Genomic DNA, 22,656 nt, shown 5'->3' on the forward strand with positions numbered 1-22,656 from the left:
AGGGCCTTGCACAAACTAAATAGCACTCTACCACTGAGCTACACCCTAGCCCAAATTAAACTTTTTGTGGCAAAATTTACTGTTGTCAATTATAATTTAACAGAGTAGGTCAACACCATGAGTAGTCACTATTCCACTGAACAAAAATGCCATTGAAATAGAGGGAAAAGAATGGCTAGTTTAACCAGAGACAATTTGTTAAAAGTTCACATTTTCACAACATTATGACATAATGGAGAATTAGACAGTTAGGTTTAAACACAGAATGCTGTTTTATACTGAGATACTTGGGGAAATATTTCTAGAGAGTAACCTGCAGTCTGTGCAGGAAGTAGCAGTCCATGCTTCCAGCCACAAATATGGAAAACCAGCTTCTGCTCACTGCCTCAAGACAGAAGGTCTCCAGAAGGATAGTCTCATCCATTTAAAAAACTATACCATGAAAACAATTCCCAATTCCAAAACTCTATTCTTCCTTAGTAGTTTTTTTTTCCCTATTTTTCTTTCTTTTATTCCTCTTCTTCTTTTTTTTTTTTTTTTTTTTCTTTCTTTCTTTGTCTTTGCAGTACTAGGGATTGAACGCAGGGCCTTACACATGCTGGGCAAGTGCTCTATCACTGAGATAAAGCCCCAACCCTCTAACATATTTTTCTGTTAGCCATCCAGGCTACAGTGAGTAACTTCCACAAGGAGACAACTCAGGTTTCCATTCTTTCACACTAAGAAGGACATCTTATAAAAGATACACAGAGAATAAAGGCATTTTGTACAGAAGCAGTATAAAATTTACAACTGAAGCAGTGCCAGAAATCAGGTTAACAGCTCATGGGAAGCTGCAAATTGATTGGAAGGGACACTGAGATCAGAAGAGTCTGGCCTAAGGGTTCGTGCAAACTTTATCATAAAACTTCAGAATCTCAAGCACAGGTAAGTTCAAACACTGAAAGATGTGGAAAATTTCCTAAAAGGCAATGATGAAGGAAGAGACCTTTCTTGCCTCATTAGTTAAAAATCACAAGACAAATTAGAGACTGTTCACATGGGCAGTAGTGTACATTATCAATCCCAAACTCATGTAATGACTCTTGTCATAGAACCCCCCAAAACACCACAGAGGGCAAGATATTCCCAATGAACCAATCACAAGGAAATTCCTGTGGGTTCAATGATCCAATAATTTATGGCTATTAATTTAGTCTAGCCTGAGGCTGCTTTTTACTGGGAGGCGGCCTCCCGTGGCGCACAATGTGTTTTTCTAAGCTGTCCAAAATGGCCACAGCAATCTGTTGAACATGGGGATCAGTCTGTTCATGTTCTTTGATGTTGTATAAATGCTGCAACCCTCCTTCTTCAATCAGCATGCTGCAATACCTTGAAGCTGAAAGAAAATAAGAGAAAGCTTTTTTTTTTTTCTTGGTACTGGGAATTGAACCAAGGGGCACTTTACCACTGAGTCACACCCCAGCCCTATTTTATTTTTTATTTTTGGTACTGAGGATTGAACCCAGAGGCACTTTATCACTGAGCTATATCCCAGCCCTTTTTTAATTTTTCATTTTGAGACAGGGTCTCACTAAGTTGCTTAGGGCATTGCTGAATTGCTGAGGCTGGCCTCAAACTTGTGATCCTTCTACCTCAGCCTCCTAAACCTCTGGGATTACAGGCATGCTTATTTTTTATTTTGAGATAGGGTCTCATTAAGTTGCTTAGGGCATCAATAAGGTGCTGAGACTGGCCTTGCACTTATGATCCTCCTGCCTGAGCCTCCTTAGCCACTGCGCACTGGGATTACAGGTATGTGCCACCAAGCCTGGCGAAAAAGCTTTATTAAAAACACAAATTATCCCACAAAAAAAACAAGTTCTTAGGATCTTTTTGCATTTACATTTAGAATTTTTTTTTTTTTTTTTTTTGGTGGTGTTGCTAGGGATTGAACTGAGGGCCTCATGCCTCGCACATTAGGTAAAGGCTCTAAAACTAAGCCACACCCCCAGTCCCTATTTCACCTTTTATTATTGACCACTGACATGATACAGCTTAACAAATACCACTATATATATAATGGTCAAAGGCCCATAGATAGATAGTATACAATAAATAAACAAATAAATCCAAAGTCTTTTTTATCTTAATCTCATGACACAGACAATCTGGAAAAGAAAATAAAAGTAACCAGAATCATAAGTCTTATTTTTCCTGAGTATCTGTCTTACTTAAAATCGTAAGTAAGAAAAGTATTATTAAAATTTTTTTCTTTCAGTACTGGAGATTGAACCCAGGGGCACTTAACCACTGAGCTACTATACCCCCAGCCCTTTCTCATTTTTTATTTTGAGACAGGGTCTTGCTAAATTGCCCAGGCTGACCTTGAATTTGTGATCCTCCTGCCTTAGCTTCTTGTGTAGCTGAAATTACAGGCCACAATCCCTGGCCCTAATTTTTTTTTTTTTTTAATTCACAAGTGGTAGCTTATATAGCTTAATAATGGTAGTGGGAGCCCGACCTGGTGGCACACATCTGTAATCCCACCAACTCAGAAAACTGAGGCAGGAGGATTATAAATTTGAGGCCAGTCTCAGCAATTTAGTTAGTCCCTGTCTCAAAAAATTAAAAGGCCTGGGGATGTAGCTTAGTGATAAAGACCCCCCAGTTCTATTTCCAGTGCCAAAATGATGATGATGATGATGATGATGATGATGATGATGATGATGATGATGGTAGTGGGGAGAACAGAAGCACAGGATTGCCAATTATTTTCTTAAATTGTGTTTTAAGCCACACCATATTATTTTTGCTTATAAGATTGTGACATTTTAGTCAACATAACCCCCTCTTCTCAGTCTCCAAATAAGAGGTGCAAATGTAACTTAGTGTTGTAACTGAAAGGTTTTTCAGTTGAAGAAAATTGTTTTAGTTAGCTTTGCATCACTGTGACCTAAAATTTTTTATTAAGTCCAATTTAATCTACGTGGTTTTCATTTTTGTTTTGTTAAGTTTTTTTGTTACTTGTATTTCTCAAGTCCTAAGAACCCATTACTAAATTCAAGGCCATGAAAATTTTTTTTCTTTTTTCAATTTTTTTAATTGGTGTATATTAGTTGTACATATTGGTAGGATTCAGTTACATATTCATATATGCATTTTTTTAACAAGAATAAATTTATTTTATTTCTTTTAAAGATTTAATGATATAGAAAATGTATATAGTGGGGCTGGGGTTGTGGCTTAGTGGTAGAGCACTTGCCTGGCATGTGTGAGGCACTGGGTTCGATTCTCAGCACCACATAAAATAAAAAAAAGGTTGAGTCCACCAAAAACAAAAAAATATTAAAAAAGAAAATGTATATAGTATAATATCTTTTAAGTAATACATTTTTTCTTTCTCCCCCCATCAATATTAAACACTATTTAAACAGCTTATCTCTGCTTGCCTTGTCTGTATCTATGACATACACTACTGAATACAAATAAGCTTTACATTGCTCCCTTCCAAATAAAAATTAAAATTAGTACTTAGGAAACAAACAACAAGGAAAAAAAAAAGGAAAAAAATCAAAGCATAAAATCTTAGGTGAAAAGTTTTTCTTGTTGTTGCTGAATATTTAAAAATATCTGGGGCAGTTAAATTACATTTTATTGGCATAGTTGCATTACAATGCTCCCGACATCACATAATGATGATCCAATTCAATTAATCTCTTAAATAAGTACCACAAATAACATTCATGTTCAGATGTTCCCACATAATTTTAAATAAAAGCAAGAGCTCACTTTTACATTCTGATTTGATATACTGGTCAATAACCTCTTTGGAGTATGTAACTTCCAGGTTATCACTACAGACAGAGAGGAAAAAGTAACTTTTCTCATTCTTTTGAACAGTGAGTTAAGTTATCTTCTTTTACCATGGCTTTCTTCTGTTTAACAGTGGCTTGATAAGACAATGTTAAAGAACAAAACAAAACAAAAAAAACAATACAAAACAAAAAACAACTAATACTTTAGTACAATTGGGCTCGAACAAAAAACTGGCTCTATCTTTAAATAAGGAGCCTAACCCGATTCATAAAGTCTCTTAGAAAATGGTCTTCAGCTTAGGCTTTTTATATTTCCATGAACCCAGAATTAGGAGCCATCTTTCTCGTGACCAAGAAGCATCTAGTTGAGCATATATGCATTTTTTTTTTTTTTTTGGGTGCTGGGGATCGAACCCAGGGCCTTGTGCTTACAAGGCAAGCACTCTACTGACTGAGCTATCTCCCCAGCCCTGAGCATATATGCATTTTTAAAAAAATATTTTTTTAGCTGTAGATGGACACAATACCTTTCTTTTATTTATTTATTTTTTTATGTGGTGCTGAGGATTGAACCCAGTGCCTCACAAGTGCTAGGCACTGAGCTACAACCCCAGCCCTGTATGTGCACAATTTATACTGTTTTTTTTGGTGCCAGGGATTGAACCCAGGAGTGTTTAACCATTGAGCAACATTTCCAGCCCTTTGTTCAGTATTTTGCTAAGGTTGGCTTTGAACTTGCTATCCTCTTGCTTCAGCCTCCCAAGCTGCTGGGATTACAGGCATGTGCCACTGTGCCTGACCTTTTGTTTTAAATGAAGTTTCATAGCTATATTTTCTTCACAAATCTTTATATGTTTAGCTCTTACTCATTGGCTTATAATCCATTTGGAGTTAATTGTGTATTTGGAATAAAGTAAGGCACATTCTTTTTGGAATAAAGTAAGGCACATTCTTTTCCATCTGCCTATCCAATTTCCCCAGCACCACTTTTTCAAACCTATTATTTTCCCACTGAAACATCTCGTTAGCCTTATTGAAAATAAGTTGACCATAGAGATATGACGTTTCTTCTAGATTCTCAATTCTCATGCATTGATTGACGTTTTTCCTTAAATTTAGTAATCTGTGTGTCTGTTGTGTCTGTGTGTGTGGTACTGGGGATTAAACCCAGGAACACTCTACCACTGAGCTACAACCCCAGCCATTTTTATTATGTATTTATTTTACTTTTACTTTTTGTGGTACTGAGGATGGCACATTCTATCTCTGAGCTACATCACTAGCCCTTTTTATTTTATTTTGAGACAGTCTTACTAGGTGGCCAAGTTGGGCCTTAACTGTTGATCCTTCTGCGTCAGCCTCCCAAATCACTGGTATTACAGGCATACACCACTGCTTGGTTCTAGTGTTTTAAATATTTTTTGATTTTATATTTAGCTCTATGATCAACTTAGAGCTAATTCTTTATATAGTAGAGGTATAAATCAAAGATCAATTTTTTTTACATGCTTATACCCAGTTGTTTCAGCATCATTTGTTGAAAAGACTCCTTTCTTCACTGAACTGCTTTGAACCTATGTAAAAATTTTAACTGATTTTATATGTATAGGTCTGTATTCTCCGTTCTGGTCCATTAATCTACTTTTTTTTTTTTTTTTTTTTTTGTACTAGGGATTGAATCCAGGGACATTTTGCCACTGTTATATCCCCAGCCCTTTTTATTTGAAACAGGGTTTCACTATGTTGCCTAGGGCCTCACTAAATTGCTGAGGCTGACCTCAAACTTACCATCTTCCTCCTTCAGCCTCCCAAGTCACTGGCATTATAGGTGAGCATCATGGTGTGTGTTCTACTTTTGTCTTTTTTTTTTTTTTTTTTTGGGGGGGGGTGTGGTACTAGGTATTGAACCCAGGGGATACCCAACCACTAAGCAACATTTCCAGCCCTTTTATGTATTTTATTTAGAGACAGGGTCTTGATGAGTTGCTTAGGGCCTTGCCAAATTGCTGAGTCTGGTTTTGAACTCTCGTTTCTCCTGCCTCAACTTCCCAAGCTGCTGGGATTATAGGAATGGGCCACAGCACCTGGCTCAACTACATCTTGATTACTGCAGGTTTATAGTATGTCTAGAAGTCAGGTAATACAAGTCAAATTTGCTCTTCCTTTTCCTAAGTTGTTCCACTATTCTGAGACCTTCTGCACTTCAATCAATATTTCCTCCAAAAAATTTTGACTGGGACTGTATTAAATCTATAAATAAATTGGGGGAAAACTGCCATCTAAACAATATTAAGTCTTCTAACTCAATGAACATAGTAGATCTCTCCATTTAGTCAGGTTTCCTTTAATGTCAACAATGCTTTATTGTTTCTAGTCTTGTACATCTTTGTCAGATATTACTAAGTATTCTATAGCTTATTATCCTGTTACTTGAATAATCTGTAATGATATCACATCTTTCCTTCTCAATACTGGTAATTTTTACAACATCTTTCTATTTTTTTCCCCTTAATCAATCTCACTTCAAGTTTATCAATTTTTTTGTTCTTGAATCTGGCTTATGTTTCAATGATTTTCTCTTTCTACTTATTTTCTATTTCACTGATCCCCTTCCTCCCCATCCGTCCTGCTCCCACTTCCTGTGGGGATGGAAGCCTGGATGTCACAAATGCTAGACAAGTGCTCTACCACTGAACTTCATTCCCAGTCCCTTTGCATGCGTGCATGCAATTCTGAGGATTGACACTACTGAGAAAGCATCATTAAAGTCTCTTCCTACTGCTGTCATGTTTAAATCAGAGTCCCCTAAAGAGCCTGAACAGCTTCGGAAGCTAGTCATAGGAGGGTTGAGCTGTAAAAACTGATGAGAGTCAGAGAAGCCATTTTGAGCAACAAGGAACACTCACAGACTGTGTGGTAATGAGAGACCCAAACACCAAGCACTCCAGGGACTCTGGGTTTGTCACTTAGGCTACTGTGGAGGAAGTGGATACAGCCATGAATGCAACACCACATAAGGTAGATGGAAGAGTTGTGGAATCAAACAGTTGTCTCAAGAGAAGATTCTCAAAGACCAGTGGCCCACTTAACTGTGAAAAAGATCTTTGTTGGTGGCATTAAAGAAGACACTGAAGAACATCACCTACAAGATTATTTTGAACAGTAAGGGAAAATTGAAGTAATTGATAACATGACTGACCGAGGCAGTGGAAAGAAGAGGGGCTTTGCTTTTATAACTTTTGACAACCATGACTCCATGGATAAGATTGTAGTTTAGAAATACCACATTTCACAACTGTGAAGTGAGGAAAGTCATGTCAAAGCAAGAAATGACTAGTGCTTTATCTAGCCAAAGTGGTTCTAGAAACCTTGGTGGTAGTTGTGGAGGTGGTTTTAGTGGAAGTGACAATTTTGGTCATGGAGGAAACTTCAATGGTTGTAGTGGCTCTGGTGGCAGCTGTGGTAGTGGTGGATATGGTGGCAGCGGGGATGACTACAATGGATTTGGTAATGACAGAAGCAATTTTGGAGGTGATGGAAGCTACAATGATTTTGGCAGTTACAACAGTCATCAGATTTTGGACCCATGAAGCGTGGAAACTTTTTGGACTTTATGGTGGTAGAGGGCAATACTTTGCCAAACCACAAAACCAAAGTGGCTATGGCAGTTCTGGCAGCAGCAGTAGTTATGACAATGGCAGAAGGCACAAGGCTTAGCAGGAGAGGAGAGCCAGAGAAGTGACAGGGAAGCTACACGTTTGTGAACTCAGCCAAGCACAGAGGTGGCAGGGTCTAGCTGCTATGAAGATGTGGTTTAGACATACTCACGTGTATGGGCAAAACACCTTGAGGACTGTATTTGTGACTAATTGAATAACACTTATTTTAGTTTCTGTTCTGGGGAAAGTATAAAGCATTTCAACAAAGGGTTTTAATGTAGACCTTTTTTTTTTTTTGCACTCATGCTATTGATTGCTAAATGTAATAGTCTCATCATTACACTGAATAAATGTGTTTTTTTTTTAACTGTGCAGTATAAAGTTAGTCTACTTTGAAGCCATTGTGGTAAAACTTCCCCAACAGTGTGAAGTTAGAATTCATTCAGGATGATGCCAAGATCAGAAACCTTGGGGATATAGCTCAGTGGTAAAGCAACATTGTGTTCATTCCCTAGTACTGAAAAACAAACAAATTATGCCCCAAACTTTCTAAAATATTGAAAAATGCTCATCCTAACACATAAAATAGGTACTATAATTATTCCCACTTAACACATATGGAAATTTAGGGCTGTGCGTAATAATTTGCTAAAGGTGGCATACACAGTAAATGGCAGACATGATTTGAATTCAGGAAGATACCTATATGTTCTTAACTTCCCAGTAATACTAACAATTACTAAAAGCTGTAAGCAGCATTAAAATATTTTAATAGAAGCAGAAGTAAACTCCATTTAAATATAAATAAGACAAACAAGAAACTAGGAATCTAAACTCCCTGAGATCAACATTAAATATTCTAACATTCCCCAAATTTTAGTGCATTTTAGAATAAATTCTTCAGGGCTATCATTCCATACAGTAAACCTGAAAGAACGCTGATACCTAAAAGTTGTCACAAAAATAAACACATAAAAATGCTGTATTACTTACTCATTCACTTTTTTCTACTGAGCTATGAAAGATCCATTCCTTGAGTTATGAGGAAGAAACTAGAAGTTGCCTGGCATGGTAGCACACACCTATAATCTCAGCTACTTGTGAGGCTAAAGCAGGAGGATCACAAGCTCCAGGCCAGCCTCAGCAACTTAGTGAGACACTGTCTCAAAAGAAAAATTTCAAAAGGCTAGGGTGTAGCTCAGTGGTAAAGTGTCCCTGGGTTCAGTTCTCAGTAAGAAAAAAAAATTAACTTATACTTTACTATTAAAATGGTTCTATATGTTATATCAAATGATTTATGGAATTAGTGTCTATGAACAAATAACTGACAAGGAATCATATTACAACTTTCAAAAATCAATGATATGGCTGGGTGCAGTGTTGCTCGGAGGCTGAAGCAGGAGGTTTGCAAGTTCAAAATCAGCTTCAGCAACTTAGCAAGGCCCTGTCTCAAAATAAAAAGAGCTGGGGATGTGGCTCAGTGGCTAAGCGCCCCTAGGTTCAATTCCTGGTAACAAACAAACAAACAATGATATGAAACCTGACCTAAGTGCTGCACTTGGGGCTGGGGGTGGTGCTCAGAGGTAGGGTACTCATCTAGTATGCATGAGGCCCTGGGTTCCATCCCAGCACCACTCTCACACATACATGTTTTATTTATAGATAGATAGATAGATAGATAGATAGATAGATAGATAGACAGACAGATACAGATATAGACATATATCTATACATACACCCACATACTTTTATTTTTTTTTTGCGGTGCTGGGGATTGAACCCAGGGCCTTGTGCTTGCAAGGCAAGCACTTTCTTTACCAACTGAGCTATATCCCCAACCCCCCCCACACTTTTTAAAAATATATTTATATTTGTGTGTATACACATGTGTACACAGACACACAGATACACACACATATTCTGTTCAACACTGCCATTTTGCTAGGCATAGTGGCACATGCTTTCCTAGCTCCTTGGGAGGCTGAAACAGGAAACTTTTTTGAGTCTAGGAGTCTGAGGCCTGCCTGGGAAATATAGAGAGACTCCGTATCTTAAAATAAATAAATGAGCAGGAAGGGAGTGGGGGAAGTGCTGGGGAGTGATATTGGCCAAATTGTACTGTTATGTTTTGTGCATGTACAAATATGTACTAATATCAATATGTATAATTATAATGTACCAAAAAAGTAGAAAAAATTAAAGATACATAAATAAATGAAAATGAAAATAAATATTTTATTTCTCCAGAGATCATGGGTACTAACAGTAATGTCTTAAATAATGGAATTTTGGGTGAATGAGGATTAAGCTCTGAAATGTATGATAAACAGCAGCGACTCGACTCAGGATCTTTTATTCAATAAATGGGACTCAATGTAGGTTCATTTAAAAAAAAAATTTTTTTTTAGTTGTAGATGGACAACTAAAATACCTTTGAGTTATTTATTTTTATGTGTTGCTGAGGATTGAACCCAGTGCCTCACACATGCTAGGCAAGTGCTCTACCACTGAGCTACAATCCCAGCCCCTTACCATAGCATCTTAGTCTTTAAATTCCCTGAGGTTAGAACACTATCTCTATTACAGCATTGTCATTTGGTATTGCCAAGCTCCTTCTGAAAGATTCATTTTGTTTATAACCTAAAATTCTCTTATATTTTTAAAAGTCAATGTCCTTAAAAAGCATTGCAATACACAAATTAGAAATGGCTTTCTATGAAAGGAGAATTTCACTTGAAAAAGAAAACTACAATTCTCTTTTTTGGTACATACGATTCTTGCTGCAGACATGCTGCATAGCCCAAACAGCCCATAGCTGAACTCCTGGTGTTGTGAAGCAGCCAAGTAGTGGGAAAAATGGATTAAAGGACCTAAAGTTTCAAGAGAAAAGAATCAAAGTTACATTCTGTATATAGCGTTATTTTATAAGCAGTGATTTCTAAAACTTTCATTTTAGAAATTTCATCTTAATAATTCTAAATTAACATAAATTAGTTACAGAACATCTTTCCTTTGTCTTAGCTATTTCAGAAAAGATTACATTTAGATGTATCTTGTTATATAAAAGGCGATTAGGACACAGAACCAAAGGAGGAAAAAAAATCTTTCATAAACACTATTAATCTTAAAAATACACATTTTGAAGACTAAGAGACTTTGAGGTAGAAAGTAAGAAATGGAGAAGTTAGGTGATAACTGATAATATTCTAAAGGTCTAGAATTAGCTTTTATATTTCTACTGGCCTGAACAAAAATGGGTAAAACATAAGTTGGGGAAGTCAAAAATGCTGGCAGCACCAGCACTTATGAAGCAGACAACCAAAATAAGTTATAAGAAAATTAAGAAGCAACCAGGACCTGGATGTGGTGACACACACCTTGAATCCCAGTGGTTTGGGAGGTTGAGGCAGGAGGACTGCAAATTCAAAGCCAGTCTCTGGCTGTAAGCAACCTAGCGAGAACCTCTCTCAAAATAAAAAATAAAAAGGGCTGGGGGAGCTGGGGTTATGGCTCAGTGGTAGAGCACTTGCCTAGCATGTGTGAAGCACTGGGTTCGAGTCTCAGCACTGCATATAAATAAATAAAATAAAGGTTCATTAACAATTAAAAAAATTTAAAAAATATAAAAAAAGCTGGGGATTTGGCTCAGTGGTTAAGTGCTTTGGGTTCAATCCTGGGTACCATAAACAGAGTCAGAAATTCAGTATGCACTTTAATGCTCTCGTGTTGTTTTATATCTACATACATTCATACATTGGTTTTCCATCATAAAATCTCTTAACTGACCTTAAGTATCTTTCAAAACTTGTTAGCAAGTCACTTCCTTTAAAAGCTTTTTACCATCTTCCAGTATAAAATTAAGGGCTCTCTCTGGGGCTGGGGTTGTGGCTCAGTGGTAGAGTGCTTGCCTTGCACATGTGAGGCACTGGGTTCGATCCTCAGCACCACATAAAGATAAATAAGTAAATAAAAATATTGTGTACATCAACAACTAAAAAAAAAAAAAACATTAAAAAAAAAAATTAAGGGCTCTCATTTTTAATTTTATAACATTCTATGCACATCTAGTATAATGGTGAATTACATGAAATTCATATTTGATCTACCTCCTTAGAGTATAAGATTCTTTTTTTTTTTTTTTTTTGCGGTGCTGGGGATCGAACCCAGGGCTTTGGGCTTGCAAGGCAAGCACTCTACCGACTGAGCTATCTCCCCAGCCCTAGAGTATAAGATTCTTGTGTGCAGCACCATGTCTTGGTCATCTTTGAATTTCAAGAGCAGAGACAAATCCCTGGGACTTGTCTATGGCAAGATTGATGAATGTATAGGTGGCAGAAAAATGTCAAATACCTTGCTATTAAAAAAAAATTTTTTTTTTGGTTGTACTGGAGACTGAACCCAGGGGTGCTTTACCACTGAGATATATCTCCAGATCTTCTTATTTTATTTTAAAACAGGATCTAAGTTTCTCAGCTGGCCTGGAACTTTTGATCCTCCTACCCCAGCCTCCTGAGCAGCTGGGATAACTGGGGTGTGCCACAGCAGGCGAAACTTTGCTTCTTTTAAAGCCAGTACAAATATAGATACCAGAGGGAAAGATTATACATCTAATAGGAGTAATCGTCAGGTAAAAAAAATGACTAGGTCGCTGGCTTTTTAATCTTTTTCTTTCTTTCTTTCTTTTTTCTTTCTTTCTTTGTGTGTGTGTTTGTGTGTGTGTGTGTGTGGTGCTGTGGATATAACACAGGGCCTCAGGCATGCTAGGCAAATACTCTACCAATTGAGCTGTATTTCCAACCCCCCACTGGACTTTTATCATCATGTTAATTACCTGTATGCTACCATTTCACACTCTGGAGTTGGCCATTTCAAAATAGCTGAATGCTAGAAGACACAAGACACAGAAAAAATTATAATACTTATTAATATCACAATTATTACATTATAAATATCTGATAGCTTAACCAGTATGTATTTTTCCAGAAAATGAAAAATGACCCTACCAAGTCATCAAGAAGAGAATTCCTCTGGCTACGGCTTAATGTCCAAGCTTGTTCTCCTCTTGATATTAAGTGGGCAATAATTCCAGCTGCAAAGTAACTGACTTCTACTTCAACACTGTGTAGGAGACTACTAATGTGATCTATAAAATCCTTCCACATTAATTCAGAATGCAATTCTTGTACTTCAGCAATATTGTTCTGGGAAAAAAAGAAAATCTAAAAATTAATGTAATACATATACTAAATGGTTAAAGGAACTGTCTTCAGACACTGGACAACAAACGATGCCAAAAGGTAACTTCTGAGAGAAAAGTATTCAAATAGGGCAGTTTCCAGATTACAATAAACCCAAAGAGAACCTTGCAGTTTTGTTGAGTTAAGAAGGCAGAAATTATAGTTCAGGGTGGCCAAGCTGCAAAATTTTGTAGACCAGAGTATTGGAAAGGAAAGACAGAGAGAATATCAAGAGTCAGACACATACACAGAGACAGACACAGTTGTATAGAGGTTCCCTCAAATCTTCGGCTGACTAATTATATGATATGGAGTGAAATGTCATGGGGCTGAGTTAGAATAGAAGAAAGAAGGATGGGTAGAAAGGAGACAAAGGAAGAAAAAAGGGACTATAATTTTAAATCTAAAACCTCCATGAGGGGCTGGGGTTATGGCTCAGTGGTAGAGACCTTGCCTAGCATGTGTGAGGCAGTAGGTTTGATCCTCAGCATCACATAACAATAAATAAATAAATGCAGTAAAAGTATTGTGTCCATCTACAATTAAAAATGTTAAAATAAATAAATAAATAAATAAAACCTCCACGAACACCCTCACCTTCACTTCCTAGGCCTGTTTTCCTCCAGACCTGAATTTAAAAGGTCCAATAAATTTTAGAGTACTGTAAATCCAGTTAAATAGAACCTATATATCTTTCAGTTTACAGAATGTATAGACAGATGAAAAGAAGCCTAGAGAGAGAGAGAATGTTAAGCTATTACATGGGTGCAGCTGCGTATTATCTATTCACTAGATAATTCAACCTAAAGATTCTGAAAAGAACTAGACCACCCAGACTGACTCCTTGATCAAAAGAATGGAGCTCATTAGGCTGATGCTCACCACTTACAAAGTTTCCTTTAAAAGAAACCTAAGACCCTAAAAGCACATTTTTTTTTTTTTTTTTTTGTATCAGGGATTGAACCCAGGGGTACTTAACCACTGAGCCACATCCCCAGTCCATTTTATTTTTTATTTTGAGACAGGGTCTCACTAAGTTGCTTAGGGCCTCACTAAATTGCTGAAACTTGTCCTTGAACTTGCAATCTTCCTGCCTCAGCCTCCTGAGTCCACTGGGATTACAGGTATGCTCCAGCATGCCCCACTAGCATCTCACTCTTGAGTAACCACCCTCCCTGTTCTTTGAGTGCATATCCTGCTGTATTGTTGCTTTCCTGAATAAATCTCCTCACTTTCCTAAATAAACCTCTGCTTATGCCTCTTATTGACACATTCTGAAATTCCTTTCTGCTGTGTAAAGTCAAGAATCTGTCAGGGTAGAATTAAGGTCTCCATTTGAAATACACAACACTTTTGGCAAAGATTTAAAAGAGCTATTATAAGTATTACCCAAGATGAAATGAAAATAGAAACATAAGAAGAAAAAAGTAAATATGTAAGAAAGGGAAGTGGTTCAGTGGCAGAGTACTTGCTTAGCATGCATGAGGCCCAGCCTGGGTTCAATTCCCAGCATTATAAAAAACAAACAAAAATTGCTAAATTTGTGGTAATTTCATACTCAGAGGGTGATGCAGGAGGACTGCAGGTTCAAAGTTAGCCTGGGCAACCAAGTGAGACCCTGTCTCAAAATAAAATTCAAAAAAGGGATGGGGGTATAGCTTAATGATAGATTACTTGCTACCCAGCATACTCAAAATCCTGGATTCAATGCTAAGTTCTGCAGGCAAAGAGAGTAAAGAGAGGAGAGAATGACAGAAAGGAGAGAGGGGAAGAGAAGAGAGAGAAAGAATGAACATGAGAAATATGAATTCCTCTATCTTTTTGCAGTACTAGGGATTATACCTGAGGTGTTCCACCACTGAGCTAAATCCCAGACCTTTATATATATATATATATATATATATTTTTTTTTTTTTTTTTTTCCTTCACATAAGGGAGTTTATTAAGCAAACAGTGTCTCCCTACAGGGTAAGAGAGGAAAAGAGAAAGGAAAAGAAAGGGAGTGCGCTAGAGAGAGTGGAAAGCCAGGAGGATAGAGAAAAGTGAGTAGGACAGACAGAAGAAGAATGGAAAAGATGGCGGGGAAGCTACAGTAAAACAGTTGAATTCCGCCGGGCTAACAGGGGACCAATATCGGAGAAGGATACTTATAAGCTGACTGATGAACCAATAGCTAGCTAGGCTGTTCACAGATTGACAAGTGGTTGGGAGGTGGGGACAAAGACTATACCTGATGGGCGGGGGAGCAGCTTTATACATTACATTCCCCCATTTCTTTTTTTATAAGAAAATCTTTTGCTCTCCAGTTTTTCCGAAGCCTTCTCTCTCCTTCCTGCCTAAGTGACTGGGGCTGGTTTTGCAGGTGAGATGTAGAAAGTCCATTCTCCTTCCAGACTTCCAAAGGCAGATTGTTTTCATGGACTTCATTTCCTCGATTTGACTGATCCCCTATTTCTACACTAACTGCCTGTCCCCAATTCTGAATTTATTTACCCCTCTAATTCTAGGAACTCCTTCACTGCTGTAGAGAAAGGGGGTGATGACCCATCTGGCTTCCTCGAGCTTGAAGGGGGCAGCGTGGGGCAAGCAGTTTGGAGTTCCCTTTTTAGAAATCGGGTAAATTGAGGGGTTCATGGTAGAAGTCCAGTTGGGAAGAGTAGGTTGTACAGGCATCTGGGGATGGGTGCTTCAACCTGAAGTCCGGTGATAAATGCAGAGCAGAGCGACTGGGCAGAATGGAAGGTGTAGCCTTGTCCAGGGGCACTGGGGAGTCAGATCCGAGTCACGGCACCACTGTAAGGGAATTTCCATGGAACCACGCCGGACGGGAAATCACATAAGGGAGTTTATTAAGCAAATAGAGTGTCTCCCTGCAGGGTAAGAGAGAAAATGAGAGGAAAAGAGAAAGGAAAAGAAAGGGTGCGTGCTAGAGAGAGTGGAAAGCCAGGAGGATAGACAAAAGTGAGTAGGATAGACAGAAGAATCTATATTTTTTATTTTGAGATAAGGTTTTGCTAAATTGCCCAGATTGGCTTTGAATTTGGAATTCTCCTGCCTCAGCCTTCTGAGTACTGGGATTACAGGTGTGTGTTCCCATCCCCCATTCAGCAGCAACTTTCAATGTATTCCCTCAGAAGAAAATAAGAGTTTAGAACTTAACAGGAAATGTTTATATCTTACCAAAAGTCCTAGAACTTTCTGTTGAATGGATGACTCAGTTGGAAAAGACTGTAAAAAAGAAAGGGAAACCTGTAATTACCCAAAGAACCAAATCCAATAAATAAATGCTTAAATAAGTAAATCAATGTTAAAACAGTAGACCAAGTTCTCATTCTAACCTCTAGAACTCTCATGAAAAGTTCTAAGCCTTGGTTTTCAATAAAGTGTCTGCAAGTGGTTGGGGATTCATCAGTGAGGTTCCAAAGTGCACTCAAAGTAAACTTCAATGTAGTATCCACTGAATTTTGGTTGGTTTTCTGCTTCACTATTTGAAGAAGTTGCTAAAAGAAATAAAACAATTAACTTTTTATTATTGAATTGTCATTATAATTTGTGTGTGTGGTTTGTTTTTGTTTTTGGTGTTTTGGATTAAACCCAGGGTCTCACACATTCTAGGAAAGTGCTCCAAAACTGAGCTATATCCCTAAACCTTTTTATTTTTCATTTCGAGAGAGGGTCTCACTAAGATACCCAGGTTGGCCTTGAACTTGAAATCCTCCTGCCTCAGCCTCTGAAGTTGTTGAGATAATGGGGCATACCACTATGCCCAGCCCCAGCCCAGTCCCAGCCCTTTTGTAAACATTTTGAGACAGGGTTTCTCTGAAGTGCCCATACTGGCTTTGAACTTGTGATCCTCCTGCCTTAGTGTCCCAAGTAGCTGGGATTATAGGTGCACCCCACCAAGCCTAGTTCCTAGACAGGATTGAATCCTGGGCCATTCTACCACTAAGTTACATTCAGCCCTTTTTTATTTTTTATTTTGAGTCAGGGTTTCCTAAACTGTTGGTCCTCAAACCTGCAATCCTTCTGCCTCAGTCTCCTGAGTCACTGGGCTTACAGGGTTTCACACTGGTCTAGACAGGGTTTCGTTTTTTTTTTTTTTTTTTTTTTTGTACCAGGGATTGAACCCTGGACACTTTACCACTAAGCCACATTCCCAGTCCTTTTTATTTTTTATTTTGAGGCAGTATCTCACTAAGTTGCTAGGGCTGGTTTTGAACTTGCAATTCTTTTGCCTCAGCTTCCCAAGCCACTGAAATTACAAGCATGTGCCACCACACCCAACTAGATAGAATCTTAATGCTTAGATAGGCCCCAAAGGTTCAAGTAATTTGCTTAAATTCACAAAATGAGATTGCAAATTAGAACCTATGTCATCTTACTCAGGACTTTTTCCATCTATTAAGGTATGAAGTTACTTCTTGAAAAGAAATGAATACATTTTTTTAAAAAAGTAATAAAAATAATTATTTTAAAAATACAGAGGCTGAGGGTGTAGTTCAGTAGATGACCACTTGCCTAGCATGAATAAAGCTCTGGATTCAATCCCTAGAACCAAGCTAGGCATGGTGGTGCACACTTATAATCCTAACTACTCCAGAGGATGAGGCAAGGAGGATCTCAAGTTCCAGACCAGCCTAGACAACTTAGTGAGTCCCCGTCTCAAAATAAAGAGAGCTGGGGATACAGCTCAGTGGTAGAGCATCACTGGGTTCAAACCCAATACCAGAAAAACACACGCACATGTGTACATACATATGTATGTGTATATAGTCAGAAGATTCAAAACAGTGCCTGAAAATTAGAAAAATGCATACTATATAGTAGACTGCAGAGAGGAGATAATGAGCTTACCCTGACAATGAAGAGCTCAGCACCAAGTTGTGCAGTTTGTTCTGTAGAAAGCTACAAGCAAGCATAATACAAAGTAAATGTTCAAAAACTAAGTGTGAGTGAGTTTACTACCATTTATTATAACAGATTCTAAGGCTAGATTCAAATATCTGACCAGCTTGGAATTCTGCAATATTTAATGCAGCTTGAATAAGTAGGCTGGTCAAGAGGTTTATTGATATTTCTAGGACACAGATGGGACAGATAGTAACTATAATGGGACATAACTTCCTATAGAAAATTATTCAGCAGGAGTTCAGGTACCTTGGCAGCCAGGATAGAAATGATAGCAACTGCCATCCTTTGCATATTTTGATCCTCATGGTTGCAGAGCCACTGCATGACAAGCTTGGCTGCTTCAAACCTGAAAACACACAGAGGGTTTCATGAGTTAATTCTGGAGATCCATGTTTAGTTTCAGGGCTCTGGCTGGAAACTGAAATATAACTGAAGAAGGTGAGATCAGAAAGAGAAAATTCCTCTTAACTGACAGAAAATAAACAATTACACTTAATGTTTTTAAGATGATGACTTATTAATCCTGACATTGTGTAAAGAATTAAGAGTTTGGAGGCTGGGGCTGTGGCTCAGTGGCAGAGTGCTTGCCTAGCATGTGTGAGGCACTGGGTTCGATCCTCAGCACCACATTAAAATAAATTAAAAAAAAAAGGCATTATATCCATTTACAACTAAAAAAAAAGAAAGTTTGGAAAATATGATCAAAACTACCTTTCATCTTCTAGAACTATCACCTATTTTATATTTCTATACCATAGGTTTTAAAATTTTTTTATTTATTTATTTTTTTGGTGCTGGGGATTTAACCCAGGAGTGCTGTACCACTGAGCCATATCCCTAGCCCCTTTTTTATTTTTTATTTTGAGACAGGGTTTCACTAAGTTGCTTAGGGTCTCAATAAATTGCTGAGTCTGGTCTCAAACTTGTGATCCTCTTGTCTTTAAGTCTCTCTAGCTGGGATTATAGGAATGTGCCACAATGCCCACCTACACCATAGTTTTAATTTAAGCATTTTTCTGGGCTCCTATAGCACATAGAAACAATAGGAACATTAATTCACAAACATTTACTGAAAATCTGCTTTGTTCCAGAGTGTTCCTGGTGGAGACAGAGCAGTGAACAAAGAAAAAAGAAAAAAAAGAAATCCTGCTTCTCATAGATTTTATATCTAGGGAGAAGAAAAAAGACAATAAATCAGATAAATAAATAAAATATATGGTATGGCATATGCTACAGAAAATAATAAGCAGAGAAAGAGAAGATATAAAATGGTGAAATTTTATCACCACTGTGATATCATCTGCATTGATGCCTTTATCAGAGACCAGTCAGGTACCATGCCCTTAAACTGTGATCTAAATAAACCTCTATACTTTTTATAAAGTTAAAAAAAAAAAAAAGGTGAAATTTTATTTCTGGTCACTTAGTAAGTAAAGCCTTTTGAATCTTTTGAAGAAGTAAGAGAGCAAGTCACACTAATGTAAAAGGGAAAGCACTCCAGGCAGAGGGAATAGGAAATACATGGACATGAAGTGTGATATTCCTGGAGGTTTTGAGACAAAGCATAGAAGTCAATGAGGCCAGAACAAAGAAAAGAAGGGCAAGATTCTGAGATGAAGTCAGAGGTGGGTAACAGGGGAGTCAGATCAGAGAGTCTTAGTAAGAATTAGCTTGCTGGGCACAGTGGCGCATACCCGTAATCACAGCTACTCAGAAGGCAGAGGCAGGAGGATCACAAATTTGAAGCAAGCTTGGTCAACTTAGCAAGACCTTGTCGCAAAATAAAAAATTAAAAGGTCTAAAAAGAGATGTAGTTCAGTGGTAGAGCATTTGTCAAGCATGTGTGAAGTCTTGTGCTCAATCCATAGTATGGGGTATGGGTGGGGGGAATATCAGTTTTTTCTCTGAAATGAGATGTAGAAACATAGAAGGCTTCTGAGTAGAGATATGACACGCACTGACTGATGGTTCATTTTGTTTTTTGGTACTGGGGATTGAATCCCGGGATGCTTTCCCAATGAGCTATATTCCCAGTCATTTTTATTTTTGATTCTGAGACAAGATCTCACTAAATTGCTGATCTGGTCTCAAACTTGAGATTCTCCTATCTCAGGCTCTCAAGTTGCTGAGATTATAGGTATGTGCCACTGCAGGCCCAACTGATATTTTTTAACAGGATTATTCTATCAGCTATGTGTAGAATAAGCATTAGAGGGCAAGAGACGAAAGCAGGAGAGCCTCCCGTTGGCTTGTGAGGTCCTTGGGGAAAGGTACCATATCCTATTTATACCTCTATGCCAGATACCCAATACAGTGATTATCAAATACTGTTTAATACATGTTGGCTGAAGGATTATATAGAGATAGAATGCTGTTCTGCAACTTCCCTTATTTACTGTTACCTCCTTTTATTCCCAAGGCCATCTCTGAGCAGGCATACTTTATTGTTGTTGTTGTTGTTGTTTTTTTTTGTGTGTGTGTGTGTGTGTGTGTGTGTGTGTGTGTGGTACTGGGAACCCAATCTAGGGCTTCATGCATGTTAGGCAAAAGCTCTTATCACTGAACTACATTATTACATTCCCAAACCAGCACTACTTTTTTGGTACTGAGGATCTAACCCATGGGCCCTTTACCACTGAGCTACATCCCCAGTCCTTTCCATTTTTCATTTTGAGACAGGGTCTCACTAAGTTGCTGAAGGTCTCACTAAGTAAGGCTGGCCTAGAATTTGCAATCAACCTGTCTCAGTCTCCCAAATCACTGATTACAGGCATGTACCACTGTGCCCACAGCAGCATTCTTTTTTTTTTTTTTTCTTTCTTGGTACTAGGGATTGAACATAGGGTCACATCCCCACCCCTTTTAATATTTTAATTTTAGAGACAGGGTCTTGCTAAATTCCTAAGGCCTTACTAAATTGCAATAGCTGACTTTGAACCTGCAATCCTTCTGCCTCAGCTTCCCGAGTCCCTGGGATTATAGATGTGCTCAAACCCAGCATTCTTATATAATAGATTCATAAGGTGGTTTTCTGTTTCCATTGCTCTCCCTTCAGTTTGTGCCTGCATGTTAGTAATAAATTTGTCAGAGAAATTAGGTATGATGTTGTTACTATACAACATTCTAGAATTCTAGCATGGTCCCATACTTTCAAATCTTTTTTTTTTTTTTTTTAATTCATTACTAGAAATTGAACTCAGGGTTTCAGGAAGGTTAGCCAAGTTCTCTACCACTGAGGGACATCCCCAACCCTTCTGATTTTGAGTCTCGCTAAACTGGCCTTCAAGGATGCCCTTGAACTTGTGATCCTCCTGCCTCAGCCTCCCAAGTAGCTGGGATTATAGGCATACACCACTATGCCTGGCACAAATCTTTTTTTTTCCTGGCTATCTTATGCTTACTGTGAAATGCATTGCTCATTGATCCCAACACATGTTCACAATTATAAAGTAATATGTTTTAGTGATTAAGGGTACAGACTTGGGTACTAAGCACCCAAAGGTGCTTAAACTCTAAGCCACATTCCTGATACTTTTATTTTTCATTCTGAGACAGAATCTTGCTAAACTGCTTAGGGCCTTGTTAACTTGATGAAGCTAGCTTTGAACTTGCAATGCCTGGCTAAGGGTATCAATTTTAAATCCAGGTTTTGAATTCTAGTTACTCAATGATAATAATAAAATGAATTATTTTATCATGTAAAGCAATGCAGTCAAGTCATTAAGAACATCATATAGTTCATAGTCAGCCTGGATTTGAATACCAGTTCTCTCATTTAGTAATTTTGGGACTCCCCTGGTAAATTCCATAATCCCTCTGAACTTTGATATTTTTATCTGTAAAATAGTAACAAAAACATTCCATAAGGTTGTTGTGGACTGGGATATAGTTCAGTGACAGAGCATTTGCCTAGCATATGCAAGGCCCAGGGTTAGATCCCCAGCGTTCCAAATAATAATAATAATAGTAATAAAAATCACATACGAGCTTACAACTTAGTACAGAAATTGGGACATAATAACTTCTTGATAAATGTTAATTTTTACTAGTATTATTATTATTTACTCTCTTTGTACCTTTTTTCATGCAATTTCTACAACATAAAACAACTCTAACATCTCTCATCTTTAAAACAATTATAGTATGGATATAAAAAGTAGAGGCTCTGAAGTCAGTCTGGATTTATAGTTTTTGTTTGTTTTTTATTTTATTTTTTGCAGTGCTGGGGATCAAATCCAGGGCCTCTGCATGCTAGGTAACACTTTTACCATTGAACCACATCCCCAGCCTACCAGTCTTAGATTTAAATCTAGACTCTTCTACTTACTATCTTATTATCTTGAACAAATTAAGCCTTTCTGTGCATTTCCTCATCTAGAAAATGAAAATTCTGAGTAACAACCTAACTGATTGTTGTAAGGACCGAATAAGCACATGTAAAACATTTTGGAATGGTGCCTGGCATGTTCATTATTATTATCTCAAGTGCCATCACTCACATAAGGTTTTTTTTTAACTCCAGAGCTAGGAATTAAACCCAGGGATTTGCACATGCTAGGCAAGTGCCCCATCTGAGCTACCTCCCCAGCTCTTTCATTTTATTTTGAGGCAAGAGACCCACTAAGTTGCCCAGGTTAGCCTCAAACTTATGATTCTCCTGCCTCAGCCTCCCGAGCAGCTGGGATTATAGGTGTACATGAGTTTGGTTTCAATGATCATCAATCAGATATCATCTCCTTTCCTTGCTTGGGGACCTAGTGAATTTTTCCAACATCCCTTCTATGAAAACTTCTGTCTCATGTTAATTCATTTAGGTACTCATCCATCCATCCACTAAATATCCACATAAACATTAGAGACAAAGAGATGAACCAGTCACAACCTCAGACCACAAAGAAGCTCAATTCTAGCACAATGCATTGGCTAGAACAGAGGGAGGCAAACTATAGCCTGTGGGCCAGGCTGTCTGCTTTGTAAAGTTTGCTAGAACGTATCACAGTCATTTGTTTATATATTGTTCATGGTTGCTTTTAATTTTTTTTTTTTTTTTTA

The 22,656-nt window shown here is 37.9% G+C and overlaps 1 protein-coding gene across 1 annotated transcript in view; it reads right to left on the minus strand.

Annotated features, from left to right (window-relative positions):
* Positions 1-516: 516 nt before the first annotated feature.
* The window catches only part of Zyg11b (zyg-11 family member B, cell cycle regulator), a 61,372-nt gene continuing 39,232 nt past the window's right edge, over positions 517-22,656 (minus strand). Inside the window, exons 7-14 of the mRNA XM_047549983.1 lie at positions 17,851-17,950; positions 17,548-17,598; positions 16,032-16,193; positions 15,874-15,921; positions 12,460-12,657; positions 12,288-12,340; positions 10,229-10,326; positions 517-1,378 (exon numbers count right to left, since the gene is read on the minus strand). Coding sequence (XP_047405939.1) covers positions 1,188-1,378; positions 10,229-10,326; positions 12,288-12,340; positions 12,460-12,657; positions 15,874-15,921; positions 16,032-16,193; positions 17,548-17,598; positions 17,851-17,950 — 901 coding nt within the window. The 3' untranslated portion in view covers positions 517-1,187. The remainder of the gene's footprint in view (positions 1,379-10,228; positions 10,327-12,287; positions 12,341-12,459; positions 12,658-15,873; positions 15,922-16,031; positions 16,194-17,547; positions 17,599-17,850; positions 17,951-22,656) is intronic.

This window comes from Sciurus carolinensis, chromosome 1 (genome assembly GCF_902686445.1).
Source record: "Sciurus carolinensis chromosome 1, mSciCar1.2, whole genome shotgun sequence".
In the NCBI taxonomy this organism is placed as follows: domain Eukaryota; kingdom Metazoa; phylum Chordata; class Mammalia; order Rodentia; family Sciuridae; genus Sciurus; species Sciurus carolinensis.